Source organism: Mirounga angustirostris, unplaced genomic scaffold, assembly GCF_029215605.1.
Source record: "Mirounga angustirostris isolate CCGP_5_RB_7025 unplaced genomic scaffold, mMirAng1.0.hap1 SCAF_14, whole genome shotgun sequence".
In the NCBI taxonomy this organism is placed as follows: domain Eukaryota; kingdom Metazoa; phylum Chordata; class Mammalia; order Carnivora; family Phocidae; genus Mirounga; species Mirounga angustirostris.
The window spans coordinates 84,626,527-84,644,912 of NW_026991722.1; the positions used below are offsets into that span (position 1 = coordinate 84,626,527).

An 18,386-nucleotide genomic window follows, 5' to 3' on the forward strand; every position below is an offset into this window, starting at 1 on the left:
ACATCTGGTCTGAGTTGCTGCACACGAAGTGCGAGAAACATTTCATACACAGAAAACCAAGCTGGCCACTCCCCTATTCTCTTAGTTAGAAAAACAGTCTTGATAAGGGGACATAACAGCCTTTGGCACTAGAGTTTGCGAGCTAACTATGACTTAAGGACTTCCTTGAAATGAGGAAGGTATCTACCTAGAAATGTCAACATTAATTTTATTTCATCTCTCAGAAGTTTGCTCTACCAGTGAGAATTAGTCACACCGCCAGCCTCTTTGTAGAAGCAAGCTTTCAGTCCTTTCTCAAAACCGGGACCAGGTTCTGCCCAAGAGTACTGACCTCTCAGGTCAAGTCACAGGACACTTGGAGGAGTTCCTCCTATGGCTTTTGGACCTCCTTCCACACTTCTGGCCTCTTCCCACCTGAGTGCAAATTCTGCTCCAGAACCTGTGTTCTGGTCACAACACACAGCACTGATGCTCCCAAAGCCTCCCTCCTTAGGGACACCACTGCAGACAGCAGACGCCACACAACATTTACTAGCCCCAAAGAAGAAAATAAATAAATAACTTGGGCTGAATTATAAGTTACCTTAGAGATAAGGCTTAATAATTTAGGTGTTTGTTTTTTTTTAACTAAAACATTTGGAGGTAAAGAACGTTTAAGTTCCTTTTCTGTCTCCTTTTGCTTTAGGAGACAACTAGGTTTCTAGAAATGCTAAGGGTTTCCCCTCCTTGGGACATCCCTTGTCACCAAGGGAGGATTTCCAGGGTTAGGGCTTCACAGGCAGTGTCTCCTTAAACCCGGAGTGGTTGGGTTTGGCCTCGGGCAGTGCCACCGGGTACTCTGTTGTGGCAAAGAGCAGGGTGTCCAGAGTGGTCTCCGTACACTTGGCGATGAAGCGAATGAACGGCCTCACGTCGCCTTCATTGGCGACCTCCAGTACATGGTAGTACTCGGACCTCTGCTCCTTGCGGATGGTGATGGGTGGGTAGCCCGCCTGCATCAGGATGAGGTTCATCAGCAGGCGCGAGGTCCTTCCGTTGCCATCGATGAAAGGGTGGATGTAAACCAATTTATAATGGGCCAAGGCCGCAAACTCCACTGGGTGCAGATTCATGGCATCCTCGGAGTTGAGCCACTGGATGAACTCCTGCATCTGCTTTTCCACATCTTGAGGATGGGGAGGGATGTGGTGTCCCACGAGGACCTGTGTCGTCCGAAACCTGCCAGCTTCCACTGGATCCACGTAACCCAGCACCCGCCTATGGATCTCCAACACGTCGCTGATGGTGACAGACCCGATGCGGGAGACTAGCGTTGTGTTGATGTACGTCATTGCTGCGTGCATGCCGATAACCTCGTTCTGCTCCTCCAGGCTTTTCCCTGGCACGGCGTAGCGGGTCTCCAGGATGTGCCTGATTTCCGAGAGGGTGAGGGTGTTGCCCTCGATCGCGACTGTGTGGTAGATGTGATGGTAGTAGGTTTCCTCCATGACTCTGCGCAGCGCAGAGTTGCCCTTGGGGATGGACATGACCTTCTTCACTTTGCTGTCGATGATGCTAAAATACCTCTGGTCGATCTCCTCGACCAGCGGCAGCGTCCGGTCCCGGTTGACCAGCGCTTTCTCATGGTAGGGCGAGATGGTCAACGCTCTGGTGTATAAGTAATCCGCCTGGATGATGTCCTTGTCCTCTTCTGAAAAGATGCCAAACTCGTTGAGTGCATCCACAAAGTCTGGGTCCATTTTGAGGGCGTGCAGGAAGAGCTTGTGGGCTTTCTCCCGCTTGCCTTGGCGTTTCATCTCCAGGGCTTGGTTCAGAGCTGCTTTGGCTTCCAACTTACCAGCTAGAAAAGAGCCAGAGAAGCGTTGGCGGGAGAGTGGGAAGGGCAAAGGATGTTCAGGAGAGCTGTCCCCTGTGCTGGCCCTTCAGGGGGGCTCGTTCTAGTCCCTCTGCTCACTCTACACTATGGATGCATTTGTGCCCCGCAGCTGGTTTTTGTCTGTGTGTCCCCAGAGCCATTCTCTGTACCCTGGAAGTACCACTTGGACTCCCTGGACCCCTGCCTTCTGAGTGCCCGAGTGAGTGGCTGCGGCCACAGCTCCTGTTAGGTGGCTCTCCCATATTCTCAGTTCTCTGCTGTCCTGGCTCAGTCCTGGTGATGCTGGCCCTGGCCCCTGTCCCTTCAGGCCTAGGCTGGTAACAGTTCCCCCCCTGGTGCTAGGCTCCGGAGGATTCCCCATCCCTGGGCTGTTCTTTAAATCTTTTAACCCAGTGGTTCTCAACCAGGGGTGATTTTGTCCCCCCCCCCCCCCAGGCGACAGTTGGCAGTGTCTGAAGACGTGTTGCTTGTCGCGGGGGGTGGGGGTGGGTGGAGGGGTGGGGTGCTACTGGCATCCAGTGGGTACAGCCCAAGGATGCTGCTCAGTATCCTACAGTGCACCCCAGAGGACAGTGCGGAGGGAGAGAAACTGCTCTAGATCTAGCCCTCCCTCATCAGCCCCTCCACCCACACACGGGGCTGCTTTTCGTCACATGCGCAGGCTCTCTCACCCTCTTGTTTCTGCCTGGTGCACTTGCCTCTCATGCCTTTTCCTTTGGGTCATTTTCCTATTTACACTGGGGTCTCAGCTCAGGCATTCCCTCCAGGGAGCCCGCCAGGTGTGCCCGGTTTCCCACCACCGTGCTGGTGATGCTGTTATCTTAGCCAGTGGTCAGCTTGTCTAGGCTGGGAGCTCGGGGCGGACTTACCCAATTAAGGAGTGGTGAGGAGAGCTGGCCGATCTGCCTTACCTGGAGAGGCCTTGGTCTTGACCGCCAGCGGTGGTGCGTCCCCGGAGGTGACACTGAGCTCTGTGGACGGGCTGCTACACTTGGTGACGGCATGCTGCACCCTGTCCAACTTGCTCCTGAGCAGGTAGAAACCTTTGAGCACGGTCAGACACTGCTCTTCTAAGGCCCCCAGCGGCAGCAGCAGCGCCAGCAGGGACCCCAACACCATGCTCAGCAGCATCACCCACAGGAAGCGGCCCCAGACGGAGACCCATTTTGGTTCAGTCACTGCCATCACTGAAGCCATCAGCACGAGTGTCATCTGGACTCAGGGGTGGGTACCCTGCACATATTCAGTTGCCTGAGAGCAGGATCTGCGGGGAACCAAGAGCTGTGGATGGGGCAGGGGAAGGGGACACGTTCAAGATAGGTTTCTGAATTCAGCGGGGGGTTGGAGGCCCCCACACCTCCTATCACTATGACCCGGAGGTTGGGGCAAGGCAGGAAGTGGATTTAAATGGGGAGGGGCCAGCCTGGAGGACGGTTGCCACTTCCAGGGCGCCGTGACTCTGAAAAGTAATGACACTGCACTCAACATTTATTGAGCGCTTACTGTGTGCCAGGCCCTGGTAAGCACTAAGGACCTCACACATACTATCTCTTGCAGTCTTCAACAGGAGCTGATGTTACCGTCATCCCACTTCTCTAGATGAGGAAACAGGCTCAGAGAGATGAAGCCCCTTGCCCAAAGTCACCCAGTGAGTAAGTGACAGCCTTAGGACTTGAATTCAGGAACCCATGGCTCTAAAGTCCCCTCCCTTGACCACAGATCTGTGCCCACACACATATCCAGATTGGCCAAGGCAGTTCCGAGGTCTAGTCTTTGATATGCACAACTGTTTGGTGGCCGCCTCTTCATGCCCACATCCTGGTATTAGCCACAGTGCTGCTCCCCTCTCTGGCCTTCCTTCCCTGACCTGTCCAGTAAGGATTTTACCTAGAGCCTGGACAGTCCAAGCATCTCAAAAGGAACTTAAGCTGTGGGCCAGAGTGGGTGAGCACTCACCCTCCACATGACAGTGGGCATGTGCTTTGGGCTGGCAGTGGGAGTGGAGGGGTCAGGTATGCAAGCACCATTATGCTAACAATAAGCATTTATTGGGCAACTGTGGTGTACTGAGCACTAAGCTGAGTGCTAGCCACGCGTTATCTCAATCATTAACACCTTATGAAGGAGCTACCCCCAACTCCATTTTACGGACAAGAGAAACTAAAGCAGGGTAAGTCAGTTTCTAGAAGGCCAAGCTAGTAAACAGAAGCATCAAGAATGAATTCCCAGTGCTTCTGGGAAGACTACCCAGGTCTTAACCTCTACCTTATTCCCAACCAGGGCCCATGCATCCCTGCTCCAGCCTGCTCCTGGTGCTGGGCCTCCAAGACCCAGAAATGACTGATTAGGTTTCTGATCGCCCAGGGCTCAGTCTAATGGGGGAGCCTGGCTCGCTGCTAACACCTGAAATGGCTTGGTCTGCGCTCTAACCGGGGTACGCTGGGCGTGCTGTGGGGGGTTTAGAAGAGGGTATGGGTCACTGCTTCGTCCAGGTGCTCTGGGAGGCTCCCGGAGGGACGGGATCCGCGGCGGGGCTGGAGTTCGCCAAGGACCCGGGTCTGCGCCGGGGGAGGCACGAGATGCGAACGTCTCACTCCTCACTACCCTAGGAAGGGGGAAACTGAGGCCCAGAGGGGCGATGTGGCTCGACTTAGGTCCCTCTGAATCCCGCTCAGGGCTCACTTCCCCGCTGCCCCCTGCCCAGCTCGCTCCTTCCGAACCCCTAGGGCTCGCCCCCTCCTACCGCGCGCTGCTGCCCGACCCTGCCGCCGCCTTCCAGGGGCTCGGAGGTTCCGCTGCCACCCGCTCCCACCCGCTCCCAGGCCCTGCTCCGCCGCCGGCCTTGTGGCCCCGCCCCCGGCGACTCGCCATTGGTCGGCCCGCCATCCTCGTCGCGGCGGATTGGTTTCCCCGACTTGTCCTCCCCTCGCACTTCCGGGTTCTAGCTTCTGTGTCGGCTTCCCCGGGAAAGACGCGCCGTGGGTCACCCCCATTGGCTGGCTCCTGTGTTGGTCTCGTGCCCGCAGCAGCCAATAGGCAACCGGAGGGGCGGGGCCCGGGCGACAAGCGGGAGTAGCGGGCGGAAAACCCGCGCGCGGTGATTTGGGGGCGCGATAGGTTCCGCGACGGAAACTCGCAGTTCCGCCTGCCGTGAAGTGCTGTCCTTCTGCTCCTCGTCTGGGGGCCACTCTCCTGGCCCTCCGTTTCCTTAGGTGGAAAATGAGGATGCTCCGCACCCTGTTAGTCTGACTTCAGAGCTCCTGTTCTTAGACCCGACTCTGTGATATCAGGGTTGACACTTCTCCGTCTTTCTCACCTCTCTTTCCCTTTTCCTCCCAAACCTTTTAATTTGCATCCACTCGAGAAGGAACTGGCCGGTTTGTTATCTTCCCAGAGAGACTGGGATTTTTCCCTGAAGCAGAGAGCTGAAACCTCCATCCTCGTTCACAAATATTGAAATGCAACATCCAGGAATGCTAAGCGTTAAGATGTTAGCCCTATTGATTCTGGAGGCGGAGAGACCCCGGCTTCAATCCGGGCTTCGTCACCTAAGCTCTGTGTGACCTTGGGTGTTATTCCAAGCCTCAGTTTTTCCATTTGTAAAATGGGGACAAACAGCCGACTTTGCCTTTGGCCTCAAGTTCAGGATCTGCGGAAGGCCCGACTCTTCAGGATCTGACCTCCTCCATGACACACATCCCCCTTGGGAGCCACTGTCAGGCAGTGGTTGTGGGTGCCGCCACCGGAGCCACACAGCCCTGGGGTCTAGTACCAGCTCTGCCACTTGGAAACGGAGTTACGTTTAGCAAGTGACTCGATGCCACTGGTGCCGTCTGCCTTTCTGTAAAACGGGGACAGTGCGGTGACACTACCTCCTCAGAGGGTTTTGTGTGAGGGGGAGTGAGATCCTACATGCCTGGCACAAAGCAGACATTTGATAGGTATCTGCTGTTGCAGTTATTCCTAGACAAGACACAAAGTCATCGCTGTTTTGTTATTCGCAGAAGAAACTGTCAGAGCTCCAGGTGGCTCCAGTCACTGGGGAATGACTCCATGTCCTTTCATAGGTCTCAGTCTGCTTCCAGTTGAGGGAAGCCACTGACCTACAGCCAGGAGTGCGCTGTCGTAAAAGACACCATGGGGGCGGGGGCGGGGGCGGGGGCATTGCAAGGTGAAGGACCAAACCGCGCGGGCTGTGCTTCCTGTTTGTATCTAGTAACCGTTGCCCAAGCTTTGTGTCCTGGAGCAGGTCACTTACCCCGCTGAACTGGCTGTCCTGGGGCTTGTGGACTTCTGCCCCTCCCAGGCATAAGGTGACGTCATCATCTGCTTATAAAGGCACCATCCGGGGGCCCCTGGGTGGCTCAGTCGGTTAAGCATCTGCCTTCAGCTCAGGTCATGATCCCAGGGTGCTGGGATCGAGCCCCACGTCAGGCTCCCTGCTCTCCCTCTCCCTCTGCCCCTCACCCCTGCACACTCGCTGTTTCAAATAAATAAAATCTTTAAAAAATAATAAAAAGAAAAAAGTTAAAAGAAATAAAGGCAGCATCCACTTTCCACATTCCGAGGTGCCAGTGTCACCTCTTCAATGCGCTTAGAATTATAGGTAGCAAACCCAGAAGCTACACAAGAACCATCTACGAGTTAAACTACCTGGGCATGGGACAACAGGGGGAGGTAGGGAGTGTGGAGAAGGTGAGAGTACCTGCCTTATCCAAAGTGGGCAGCAGCTTCTAAGCTCTAGCCCACATTTATTGTGTAAAAAAAATATATATTACGTCCGAAAGTTGGCAGATTTTCTAATTTTTCAAAAGAAATGTCAGGCCTAGATTTTTAAGCAAACTCTCCAGATTTTTAAACAGTTGGCACATCTGCCCACTGGCTTCGGAGGGTTGCCAGACCGTAATCCCTGTTTTAGGCTTTTAAAAGGGGCGGGAGATGGTGGCTGGGAACACAGGAAGGAGCATCACAAATGCCTCTCTCGGCAGATGATCGCACCACTGCCTATGGCCACCAGGGGGCAGTAATTCACCGGGCATCACGTCCCCCCCCTACGATCTCTTTGTCAGATCTCAATTTTCTCGTCTGCGTTCAGCTGCCTTGAATGCACAAAATACTTTGGTCCTTGAAGCGATAGTCAAAAGTTGGCTTGCCCCACCTTAAGCATTCCGTATTGGGTGGAAATGGCCTCCTCGCGGCCCACGGAGGAGTTCTCTAAAAGCTTATCTTGACACTTGACAACCTGGAAAGTGGCTGCTTGGGAAATGTGTCCATTATGCAAAACCAAACCAAACCAAACAAACCCTTGTACATCTTCAGGAAACAGCAGTCAAGCGCTGCTTGCTGGCAGAGTCGGATTCTATTGCTTTAGAAACACAAAACTCCCCAACTGGAGGTTCTATTGCTTTGAAATGGCTCCAGAAAGACGCAACTTCACGTAAAAGAAAATGCACCATACTGGTCCCCTCCCCCCACTCCCAGGTGCCTCTCATTTCCCAGCTGGCTTGAATTGTTTTTTTCTCCTTTTAACTTAGAGCTGCTGTTGAAGAGGCCCGCCCCCCCCCCCCCCCCCCCGCAGTCCTTCTCCCTGACTACTGACATCTTCGGTTTGCATACCCAGTGGGGTCATGCCCCAGTGCCTGGGGCATCCCCAAAAGGCAGGGTTTGGGGGAACACCGCCCTGGAGGTGTCCTTGGGCCCAGGGCTCCTGCTCTGGATTCAGGATGATCTCAGACATGCAAATAAGTGTTGTTTCCAGAGCAAATCACTTGGGGAAGTGATTTTTCTTACTTTCAAAAAAATTAAACATAACTGCTTCTTTTCTTGTTAAATAGTCAAAATAACCAACTACTTTCTTTCTTTCTTTTTTAAATTGAAGTATGGTTGGCATACAATATTATGTAAGTTTTGGGTGCACGACAGAGTGATTTGACAATTCTGGACATCACTCAGTGGTCACCACGGAGAGTGCAGTTACTGTCGGTCACCTTACAGTGTTATTACAACCATTTTATTTCCTAAAAGCAAAATGGGATCACAGATATAATAAGAAGGCACAAGTAAACAATAAGAAAAAAATTCCCATGCACAATTATACTAGATATTTTTTATGCATGTCTATTTTTAAATTATGAAGTATTTCAGACATCCAGAAGGTATAGATAATAAAATGGGTACCTGTGTGCCTGTCCCCCAGTTTAAGAAATATCATATTGGAGCGCCTGGGTGACTCAGTCGGTTAAGCATCTGCCTTCGGCTCAGGGCATGATCTCCAAGTTCTGGGATTGAGTCCCACGTCTGGCTCCCGGCTCAGTGGGGAGTCTCCTTCTCCCTCTGCCTCTCCCCCTGCTTGTGCTCTCTCTCTCTCTCTCTTTCTCTCAAATGAACAAATAAAATCTTTAAAAAAGGGAAAAAAAAGAAAAGGACTAGAAATGATCCAAATACCTATCAACAGGTAAATGGGAAATAAACTGTAAGTGCAGTAAGACAGCAGTGTATGATTACTGAGCCAGAATTAACTGTATCAACATGAATATAATCCTCTAAAATATAATGCCAAACCAAAAAAAAAAAAAAAAGCAGGAGAATACACAATGTATATATGACATGTAAAAGCATGCAGAACATCACTATATATTATTTAGGAGTATATACGTATGGTTAAAAACAAGAGGCCATGGTATGGATGTAATAAGCAACAAATTCAAGATGGTGATTATCTCTGGGAGGGAAGGAAGGGAAAGTGACAGGGGAGAGAATGACTAGGGCTTCAGGGCATTGGTAATATAATCTATTTTTTTAACTTACTTACTTACTTACTTATTTATTTATTTATTTATTTATTTATTTATTTATTTTAGAGACAGAGAACACAAGCGGAGGGGCAGAGGGAGAGGGAGAGAGAATCTCAAGCAGACTCCATGCTAAATGGGGAGCTCGATCCCACGACCCTGAGATCATGACCTGAGCCAAAACCAAGTCCTTTTCAATTACAAACACATGGCAGTGAAATTCTTGTATGATTTTTTGGCATGTGTGTGGACGTTTCTCTAGGGCAGAGTTTCTCAATCAATCACCTGGGGGGCTTTTAAAAAAACATCCATACCTGGGCCTGCTCTAGACCAATAAAGTCCTCCAACCTTTCTGATCCTCCTGTATCTTGACTATAAGGGGAAATAATTGTACCTGTCCCACTATCTCATTACTGGTAGTGGTGATGACCACTTTTTAAGCACTTACTGTGTACTAAGTAATTTATGTGTATTGTTTTATTGGATTTTGGTAACAATGCCATGAAGTAGAGATCATTAAACCCACTTTACAGAAGGTGAAACTGAGGCTCAGTGAAGTTAAGTAATTAGCTTGAGTCACACAGCAAGCAGGTGGCAGAGCCAGGGTTCACAACCAGTCTTCCTGAATCGAAACTTACAGTTTTAACCACCCTCAGACCCTATGATTTCAGGGCTGACAGGTTGTGCTTTAGCTCTTCAGTTTTACAGGTGGAGAAACTGAGGTGCATAGAGGGCAAGGGCAGAGCCTGGACACAAATCCAAGTCTGTAGACTCTGTTCACCAACACATCACTTTCTTTTGTAAAAGTACTTTGGGGAGGGGCGTGAGGAGCAAGGAGGGAAAATCTTTTTTTTTTTTTTTTTAAGATTGTATTTATTTGTCAGAGAGAGAGAGAGAGAATAAGCAGGGGGAGCAGCAGGCAGAGGGAGAAGCAGGCTCCCCACTGAGCAAGGAGCCCGATGTGGGACTCGATCCCAGGACCCTGGGATCATGACCTGAGCTGAAGGCACACGCTTAAACGACTGAGCCACCCAGGCATCCCAAGGAAGGAAAATCTTAATAAAACCATCTTTTCTTCTCTAGACAATTTCTGGCTATCCTAGGGGCAGCTGGATCTACTCTGTATCAGTTATCCACTGCTGTGTAACAAATAGTGCCCAAATTTAGCAGCTTAACACAATAATACAAATGTATTATTTTACATAGTTTGTGTGTGTCAAGAATCCAGGAACAGCTTAGTGGGATAGTTTTGACTGAGGATCTCTCTCAAGATTGCCATGTTGGCTGGGGCTACAGTCACTTGAAGGCTTGACTGGGCTGAGGAGCCATTTCCAAGGTGGCTTGCTTAGGCGGCTGGCAGGTTGGTGCTGGCTGGTGGGCAGGGGCTTCAGTTTTTCTCCATGTGGATCACTCCTTAGGGCTGTCTGGGTGCCCTGCCAACATGGCGGCTTCCCCCAGTATGTGTGATCCGAGAACATGACGTCCTTTACGACATAGCTTTGGAAGTCACATACTGTCTGAACTGTATGGATCACAACACAGAGCAACCTAGGTACAGTGTGGAAGGGGACTGCCTAAACTTCAGCCAGAGGTGAAAATCATTAGGGGCCATCTTGGAGGCTGCTTATCCAGCATCCACTGCACCTGCCCCTCCTCAATCCCAGTGGTTCCATCCGACAGCCCAACAGCATGGACTTCAGGGCCCTTTGGCCAAGTCTTGCGGGGGTAGGAAGCTTCTGCAGGTGTGAGACTGACCTGCCACAACGCTGGGCTCCCAGTTGCCCACTGCCTTTCCCCCAGATGTTTCATGAAAGCCCTCCAGCCGTGTTACTCTCATTGGCCGGAGAAGCTGCCTCCTCCTACCTAAAAATATGGTCATGCCGACAATGGAGACCAGCTCAGGTGCTCAAGATGCCATTTTAGATCATAGCCTCTAAAAGATGTGCCTAACACCCTCTCCTCTTCCTGCATGGTGATGGTGACTCAGGATGGCCACTAGGCCAGCCTGGTGTGCGGACCTACAGGACCCCCTGTCTGCCTCCTTCCCCTTCTCCGATTTCCCTGCTTCATGGGATCACGGGCTGTCCCAGCCATCATGGGGGCAGCCAGCGCCCGGGAGCTACTGGGCAGTGGGGCTGCAACCACCCTGGGTCCAGATTGCAGTCCCTTTGGACACGCCCCAGAAGCTCTCGGTGGAAGCTTTCTGTTGCCATGGTAATGTGGAGACAAGGAAATTAGCAAGGGTGCCCGGCTAGGCAAGAAAGCGGAGCCTTTACTATGCATTCCCCTCCTCTAACCAGATAAGAATTCTGAGGAGTGCTAGGGATGGACATCAAAGGGTCTTTTCCTGGCATCGAGGAAATGCTCTTTAATGAATTGTTGTGAAGCGAGCACAGCCCTTAGAGTGATGGTGTTGGCTCTGGCGTTCTTAGAGGAACCCGAGGAGGAAGTTTAGAGCCAGTGCAGCTTTCTGTTGTTGTTTGCTGTTGTTTTTAAGAAGACTGTCAGGTGTGTGTGTGTTTTAAAGTTTATTTATTTATTTTAGAAATCTCTACGCCCAATGTGGGGCTCAAACTCACGACCCCGAGATCAACAGTCTCGTGCTCTACCTACTGAGCCAGCCAGGCGCTCCTGTTGTTAATATCAGCTTTACTGAGCTGTGCTTCTCATACCATACAATTCACTCATAATCACAGTCGATTTTAGAACTGTTCATCTCCCCCCACCCCAAAAAAACCTCCCACCCTTTAGGTTTCTCTGCCACCACCCGCCCTCCGCCCCGGCAACCTACTTTCTTTCTATATAGATTCCTCTCCCTATAAATGGAAGCATAGAATATGTAGTCTTTGGTGACTGGCTTCTTTCAGCATTTTTATTCTTTGCCTCTTTAAGGTCCTCCACAGTCTCTTTGACAAAGGTGTCTCCATTCTCTTTGAGAACAGTTCTGTTGTCTGGGGGTGCAGCTGCCAAATTAGCCCATGGGCTCCAGAGGGATGGAGGGGAGCAGATTCCTCCAAGGCCACTAGCGCTGGCCCTTCCAGAATGTCCCATCTGGAGCCTTCCCGGCTGCTTCGAGACTGTAGTGGGGCAAGCGGCCTCTTCGGAGCACAGCTGGCCAGGTGTCCTGCCTGCGCGAGTGGTCATGCTTCCCCACGACTCCCTCTTACTGAGGCTGGGGTTATCATCATCACTGGCAAGTGCTTACTGGGTGCCAGGCACCGTCCTGCAAGCATCATGTGTGTTAAGATTAGTTCATTGTTCCAGACCTTTCTTTCCCCTCCTTTTCTTCTTGTGGGATTCACTTAAAAGCTACCTCTTCGTGCACCTGCTTTGCTGAAGCTATAATCTGCTTTCTCTCTTCCAGCCATAAACAATGCAGGTAGAAATCATCTCACTTTTTGCCTTGCGCTGGTCTAGATATTTGACTAGCATTATTATTGTGTTAAAATGCACATACCGTAAGATTTACCATCTTAACTGTTTTGAAGTGTAGAGTTCAGTGGCATTAAACACATTTGCATTGTTTGTACAACCAACACCCCCATCCATCTCCAGGACTCTTTTCATCGGCCCAAACTGAAACTCTAGCTCCCCAGTCCCCTTCCCCCCCGGCTGGGAGACCCCCTTCTACTTTCTGTCTCTCTGATTCTGACTACTCTAGGTGGAGTGTTTGTCTCACCTTAGCATAGTGTCCTCAGGGGTCATCCTCATGGATGGGTCATGGGTCAGAGTTTCCTACCTTTTTAAGGCCAAATAACATTCCTAGTGTTCACTTTGGACATGTCCTCGGTTACAGCTGAGGTGCTAGTCTGCTATCATTTCTTTTTTAGTTTTAAAGATTTTATTTATTTATTTACTTAGAGCAGCGTTAAGTTCACAGCAAAATTGAGAGGAAGCTACAGAGATTTCCCATATATGCCCTGCCCACTGCCCGGGCACAGCCTCCCCCTTTACCAGCATCCCCCGACCAGAGTGGAATGCTTGTTGTAATCGATGTACCTACAGGGACACATCATCATCACCCAGAGTCCATAGTTTACATCCGGGTTCACTCTTGGTGTTGTGTGTTCTGTGGGTCTGGACAGATGCATCAGGACAGGTTTCCACCATCACAGTATCATGCTGAGTATTTTCACTGCCCTAAATGTCCTCTATGCTCTGCCTGTTCATCCTTCCCATCCCCTCCCAACCCAGGGCAACCTGATCTTTTTACTGTCTCGGTAGTTTTGTCTTTTCCAGAATGTCATATGTGGGAATCCTACGGTATGTCGCCTTTTCATCTCAGCTTCTTTCACTTCGTCATATGCATTGAAGTTTCCTTCATGTCTTTCGTGGCTTGATAGCTCATTTCTTTTTAGCCCTGACTATTCCCTTGTGTGGATGGACCACAGTTTATTTATCTTGATTGCTTCCAGATTTGGGCAACAGTGAATAAAGCTGCTTTAAACATCTGTGTGCAGGTGTTTGTGTGGACAGAAGTGTTCCACTCCGGTGGGTAAATACCAAGGACAGCAACTGCTAGGGATAGTGTGGTGAGAGGATGTTTCGTGTTCTAAGAAACTGCCGAAATGTCTCCCACTGGGGCTGTCCCATTTTGCATCCCCACCAGCCCTGAGTGAGAGCTCCTGTTGTTTCACATCCTTGGCAGTATCTGGTGTTGTCTGTGTTCCCGATTTTGGCCATTCTCCTAGGTGCGTGGTGGTGTCTTGTTTTAATTCGCGTTTCCCTGATGACCTATGATATGGAGCATGATATGATTTTCCCATTGACTAGTGTCTGGGGAGATTAATTGGAAAAGTTGGTGAAAGCAGAAAAACAGAAGATTTTATATCCTAGAATATTTTCTCTTTTATATTAATGTACCTGTACCGGTGTTCTGTATGTTAATTTGTATTCTGTACACTAATTTTCCAATATTAATATTGGGCTAATTAATAGTAGGTCAATTGAGTAAACTATGTAATTAATTAATATTGGGTTAGTTAATCGATGAGGCGTTAATTAATTCAGGTCTCCTCTCATCTTTCCTATACAAATCAGATGATTGTCTCTTTTGGCTTACTTCAATGTAATGAGAACTTAAAGACACTTGCAGAGCAGAATATAGGACCGTTCCCGATTTTAATGGCTGCCCGCTGCCCGATGTTTTACAGCGTCTTCCTCTATAACTAATTTCTTATCAGTTTCCATTTAGAGATTTTATTTATTTGACAGAGAGAGAGAGAGAATGAGCACAAGCAAGGGGAGCTGCAGAGGCAGAGCGAGAAGCAGTCTCCCTGCTGAGCAGGGAGCCCGACATGGGACTCTATCCCAGGATCCTGAGATCATGACCTGAGGCCAAGGCAGATGCTCAACCGACTGAGCCACCTCGGCGCCCAATCTGTTCCTATTTAGTAAGTTGATTTTCTTAGGGCTTTCCCAAACACTTCACTTTTCATTGATACAACTTCCTTTTCCCCTCCTATTTTATCCTGTCCACTTTTTATCTAAAATATGTAATTATAATGGCAAGTACAAAAGGACACAAACAGGTTTGGGGGCAAACAGCTACTTTTGGTAAGCGCAAAGCTCACCTGGTGGCAGCTTACTGGTCTGTGGTGGTGGGTGTGCCGTGGACAATCTAACTGAATGCCCTAACCGGACAGATCCAAACCGAGCAAAATTCTACAAACTATTCGGCCAGTACTTGTCAAAAATGTCCTGATCTTAAGAGCCAAAGAAAGACCGAGGAACTATTCAGACTGGAAGACACTGAGGAAATATTGGCACCTAAATACGTCCTGATTCTGAATTGTGTCCTTTTATTATAAAGGATTTTCTTGGAATAAGTGGTGAAACTTAATTGGGGTCCGAGGATTAATTGATGATGATACATCGATGTTCATTGCTTGATTTTTTAAAAAGATTTTATTTATTTATTTGAGAGAGAGAGCACGAGCAGGGTGAAGGGCAGAGGGAGAAGCAGACTCTCCGCCGAGCAGGGAGCCCGATGCGGGACTCGATCCCGGGACTCCAGGATCATGACCTGAGCTGAAGGCAGTCGCTCAACCGACTGAGCCACCCAGGCGCCCATGAATGGAAGTTCTTGTAAGCATCAAGAGCTCACCTTGTCTCAGGGCTGATGAGATTTTACTGAACCTTGCTGCTTCCATTTATAAACGTCTTCCCTGTGGCTCCCCCTCACCGGGCTAAGTGTCTCTCTTGGGGTGTTGACCTCCGCTCACCCCATCCTGGAGTCCTGCAAATGGGGAGCCAACAGGGGACAAATGAGTGGTTTCAGGGCTCCGGGAGAGAACAAAAGAGTGGTTTATGGACAGGGTTGCTGGTGTTATTGCCACATCACCTCCGGGAGCTGCACAGAAGTTAATTGTTCAACATTTCACTTTATATGGCTGGATCTAGTGCCTCGGGGAATGGAGTGTTAAATCTCACACGTTGGCCCTTATGTCTTTCAACAGGGAGGGGGTTAAGAGGCTCAGTCACAACGGAAATGGAGGACGAATGAGTTTCCAGTGTGATGGGAAGGCGTAGAGGGGCCCTCAGAAGCGGTAGAGAGAGCCTCTTGACAACGATGCCCAATATTTTCTGTGCCTCCTGGAGGAGTAGCTGGAGGCCCCCGTTATAGAATAACAATAATTGCATTTGGACAGAGGTGATCTTATAAACCGTTGGCATGCACCTCCTCCCTGGATTGTCCTAATAAGCCTGCAGAGTGTGTGTATGTGTGTGTGTGCATGTGTGCGTTTTCTGTGTGTGCTATGCGGGTATTCTTTTCATTTTACGGTAGAGGAAACAGGACCAGGAGGTTACATGGTCTCCTCAGGGTCCCAACAGGATTCGCCTTCTGATTTCGAGACCAACTTATCGTTCATTTGCTTTTTCTATGATACAGATCCCCAGTGGGTGGCTTAGGGTATGTGCTTTAGAGATGACAAAAGGCAGCTGTACAGTGGTTTAAAGTACGGTTGGCAGACTATGGCTTGTGGGCCCATCTGGCCCACTGCCTGTTTTTGTAAATAAAGTTTTATTGGAACCCAGCTGTGCCCACTCATTTATGTGTCATCCATGGCTGGGTTTGAGTCTACACTGGCAGACTTGGGTGGTTGCAGCAGAGGCTGTATGGCCCACAAAGTCTAAAATATTTACTCCTGGGCCCTTCATAACACAAGTTTTCTGGGCCCTGGGTTAGAGTGCAGGGTCTGCAGCCAGACTGTCTGGGGGCTGAAAACCCAGCCCTGCCACTGAGCAGATGGGTGACCTTGGGCAAGTTACTTAGTTCTCTCTGGCTCTGTCTTCTCATCTGTGAAATGGGAATGATCACGGTGGTTGTCACATAGGTTGTTGCAGGAGTGACTGAGCTCTTGGCATGCGACACCTGGGAGATGTTCTTGCTCCTCTGCATAGATGGTCTTGCTCCTCTGGCTTGGGGTTGGAGATGAAGATGTTCTGAGTTGCTCTCCTACTGGGGGTGCTGGGAGCTTTGCATGTTGGTCCCAGACACGATCACACTTGAGATCAGCCCTTGAGGGCTGGGGAAGTAGCTTCGGGTCATCAGAGGGTCTTCCCTCCCTGTAGTGGGTCCCTGGTTGTTTCCACAGGCCCCTGAGCTAGGCTGTTGTGTGAATGGGGGGCTGTCCTGGCTCCCAAATTAAGGAAGGATGTGAAATGGGCTGCCCTGAATCCTCCTTAACCCTAAACCATGAGTAAGGGGCAATGGCATAACCCCTCGGTGGGATTTCTGTAGAGGGGATACGAGCCATGTACAAAGTGATTTGGGGAGCTGGTGGAAGGGAGCCAAGTGGTGGGATGAAATGGGCCACCTGATGTATCTCCTTGGCTCTGAGTAGTGGTTAAACCATGGGCTCTGGAGATGGACCTGGGTTCAAATCTGGACTCCACATTGTCCCATGTGACCTCAGGCAAATGACTCCATCTCCCTGAGCCTCAGTTTCCCTAGCTATAAAATGAGACTAACAGTAATAACTATATCAGGATCGTGTAGGAGAAGAAACCCCATCATGATTTTAAGCCACCTGTGAAACACCTGTTTTATTATTTATTTAATGCTTTTCTTAGAAAAATCTTTTTTGTTTTTTAAAGTTTTTTTTTTGAAGATTTTATTTATTTATTTGAGAGAGAGAGAATGAGAAAGAGAGCACATGAGAGGGGGGAGGGTCTGAGGGAGAAGCAGACTCCCTGATGAGCAGGGAGCCCGATGCGGGACTCGATCCTGGGACTCCAGGATCATGACCTGAGCCGAAGGCAGTCGCTTAACCAACTGAGCCACCCAAGCGCCCTGTTTTTTTTAAAGATTTTATTTATTTGAGAGAGAGAGAAGAGAGAGAGCATGCACATGAGCAAGGGGAGGGGCAGGGGGAGAGGGAGAAGCAGGCTCCCCGCTGAGCAGGGAGCCCGATGCGGGGCTCGATGCGGGGCTCGATGCGGGGCTCGATGCGGGGCTTGATCCCAGGACTCCGGGATCATGACCTGAGCTGAAGGCAGACACTTAACCGACGGAGCCACCCAGGCGCCCCGTTTAATGCTTTTCTTTAAATCAACTTTTAAACCTAGAACTTCATCCTAAGGCAATAACGAGGGCAACGTGTCTTTTTCCTAACCCACATCCCAGCTGTATTTTAAAGATGTGTCCCACCAGAAACTAAACCTCACACGGCCAGGGATTTGTATGTATTTTGTTTGCTGATCTATTTCCAGCACAGTGCCTGACACATAATAGGTGCTTAATAAATGTTTGTTGAATGAATGACTGGATGAACTTAAATCATCCTCCACACTTTGGGAAATACTGAGATAATGCACAGAAGGCGGCTCATTTGGCTCCTGGCCCATGGCACCACCCCTCCTCAGCCGCCGGTGGCAGGCATCTTCCCACCTCTTTGGTTCCACATCGGGCGACGGTGGGGGGACCCAAACCCAGTGAACCAGGGATGTCTTTTGGCTGCTTCTGAGCTCTCAGTCCAGATTGCAGCCAGGCTGAGCTGAACCCTGACAAGTGCAGAGAGGCTGTAGGGTCTAGAGAGACGTTCATGGTACATGGGGAATCAGGGTGTGCAATGCCCGGATCAAGCCTTAGCCATTATTTATTATCGTTGCCAGCATTTTTTTTTAAAGATTTTTTATTTATTTATCTGAGACAGAGAATGGGAGACAGAGAGCACGAGAGGGGAGAGGGTCAGAGGGAGAAGCAGACCCCCCGCTGAGCAGGGAGCCCGGTGCGGGACTCGATCCCGGGACTCCAGGATCATGACCTGAGCTGAAGGCAGTCGCTTAACCAACTGAGCCACCCAGGCGCCCGCCAGCATTTTTGTTAAGGAGATGGCAGACGTTTGGGCACATAACTGCTTCCAGATGTCCGCCATAAATGCTCTGCACTTGCTGAGTTCCCAGGAACATAAAACCCGCTGTCAATGGACTTGCCCAGAGCCTGTATTTGCTGTGTTTTTGTTCTTGTTTAGTTATTACATTAAGTCTCCTGTGATTACAGAGCTGACAGCTGGTAAGGATTTGCATATGGCATGAAATTAAGTTAGTTCATTTTAATGTTTAAACTGAGTGGGGCACGAATTTGGTGAAAACCCTGCCTTCCTTATCTTTGTTTGCACATCTGCTTTTGGCACTCAGACTGTCTTGAAGTTTGATTTCTCCCCACTCCACCCAGAGAAGACTGGGGGATTGGCTCCCCCTTCTAGAACTCTGGG

General features: G+C 49.8%; 1 protein-coding gene and 1 non-coding gene across 4 annotated transcripts; both read right to left on the reverse strand.

Moving 5' to 3' along the window:
- Positions 1 to 764: 764 nt before the first annotated feature.
- Positions 765 to 4,739, reverse strand: FICD (FIC domain protein adenylyltransferase). Of its 3 annotated transcripts, none has more exons than XM_045887447.3 (3): positions 4,620 to 4,739; positions 2,788 to 3,157; positions 765 to 1,840 (listed from the first exon to the last, which is right to left on the reverse strand). In XM_045887447.3, the coding sequence occupies exons 2-3, from the start codon at positions 3,086 to 3,088 to the stop codon at positions 765 to 767; spliced, it is 1,377 nt and encodes a 458-aa protein (XP_045743403.1). In that variant the 5' UTR covers positions 3,089 to 3,157; positions 4,620 to 4,739. The 3 variants fall into 3 exon arrangements, with proteins under 3 accessions (XP_045743403.1, XP_064434621.1, XP_045743402.1); XM_064578551.1 differs by having other exon boundaries at positions 2,788 to 3,140; positions 4,620 to 4,708; XM_045887446.3 differs by lacking the exon at positions 4,620 to 4,739 and having other exon boundaries at positions 2,788 to 4,575.
- Positions 4,740 to 11,221: 6,482 nt separating this feature from the next.
- TRNAN-GUU (transfer RNA asparagine (anticodon GUU)) lies at positions 11,222 to 11,294 on the reverse strand. The gene has a single exon. It is a non-coding gene; the product is annotated as a tRNA-Asn (tRNA).
- Positions 11,295 to 18,386: the final 7,092 nt, after the last annotated feature.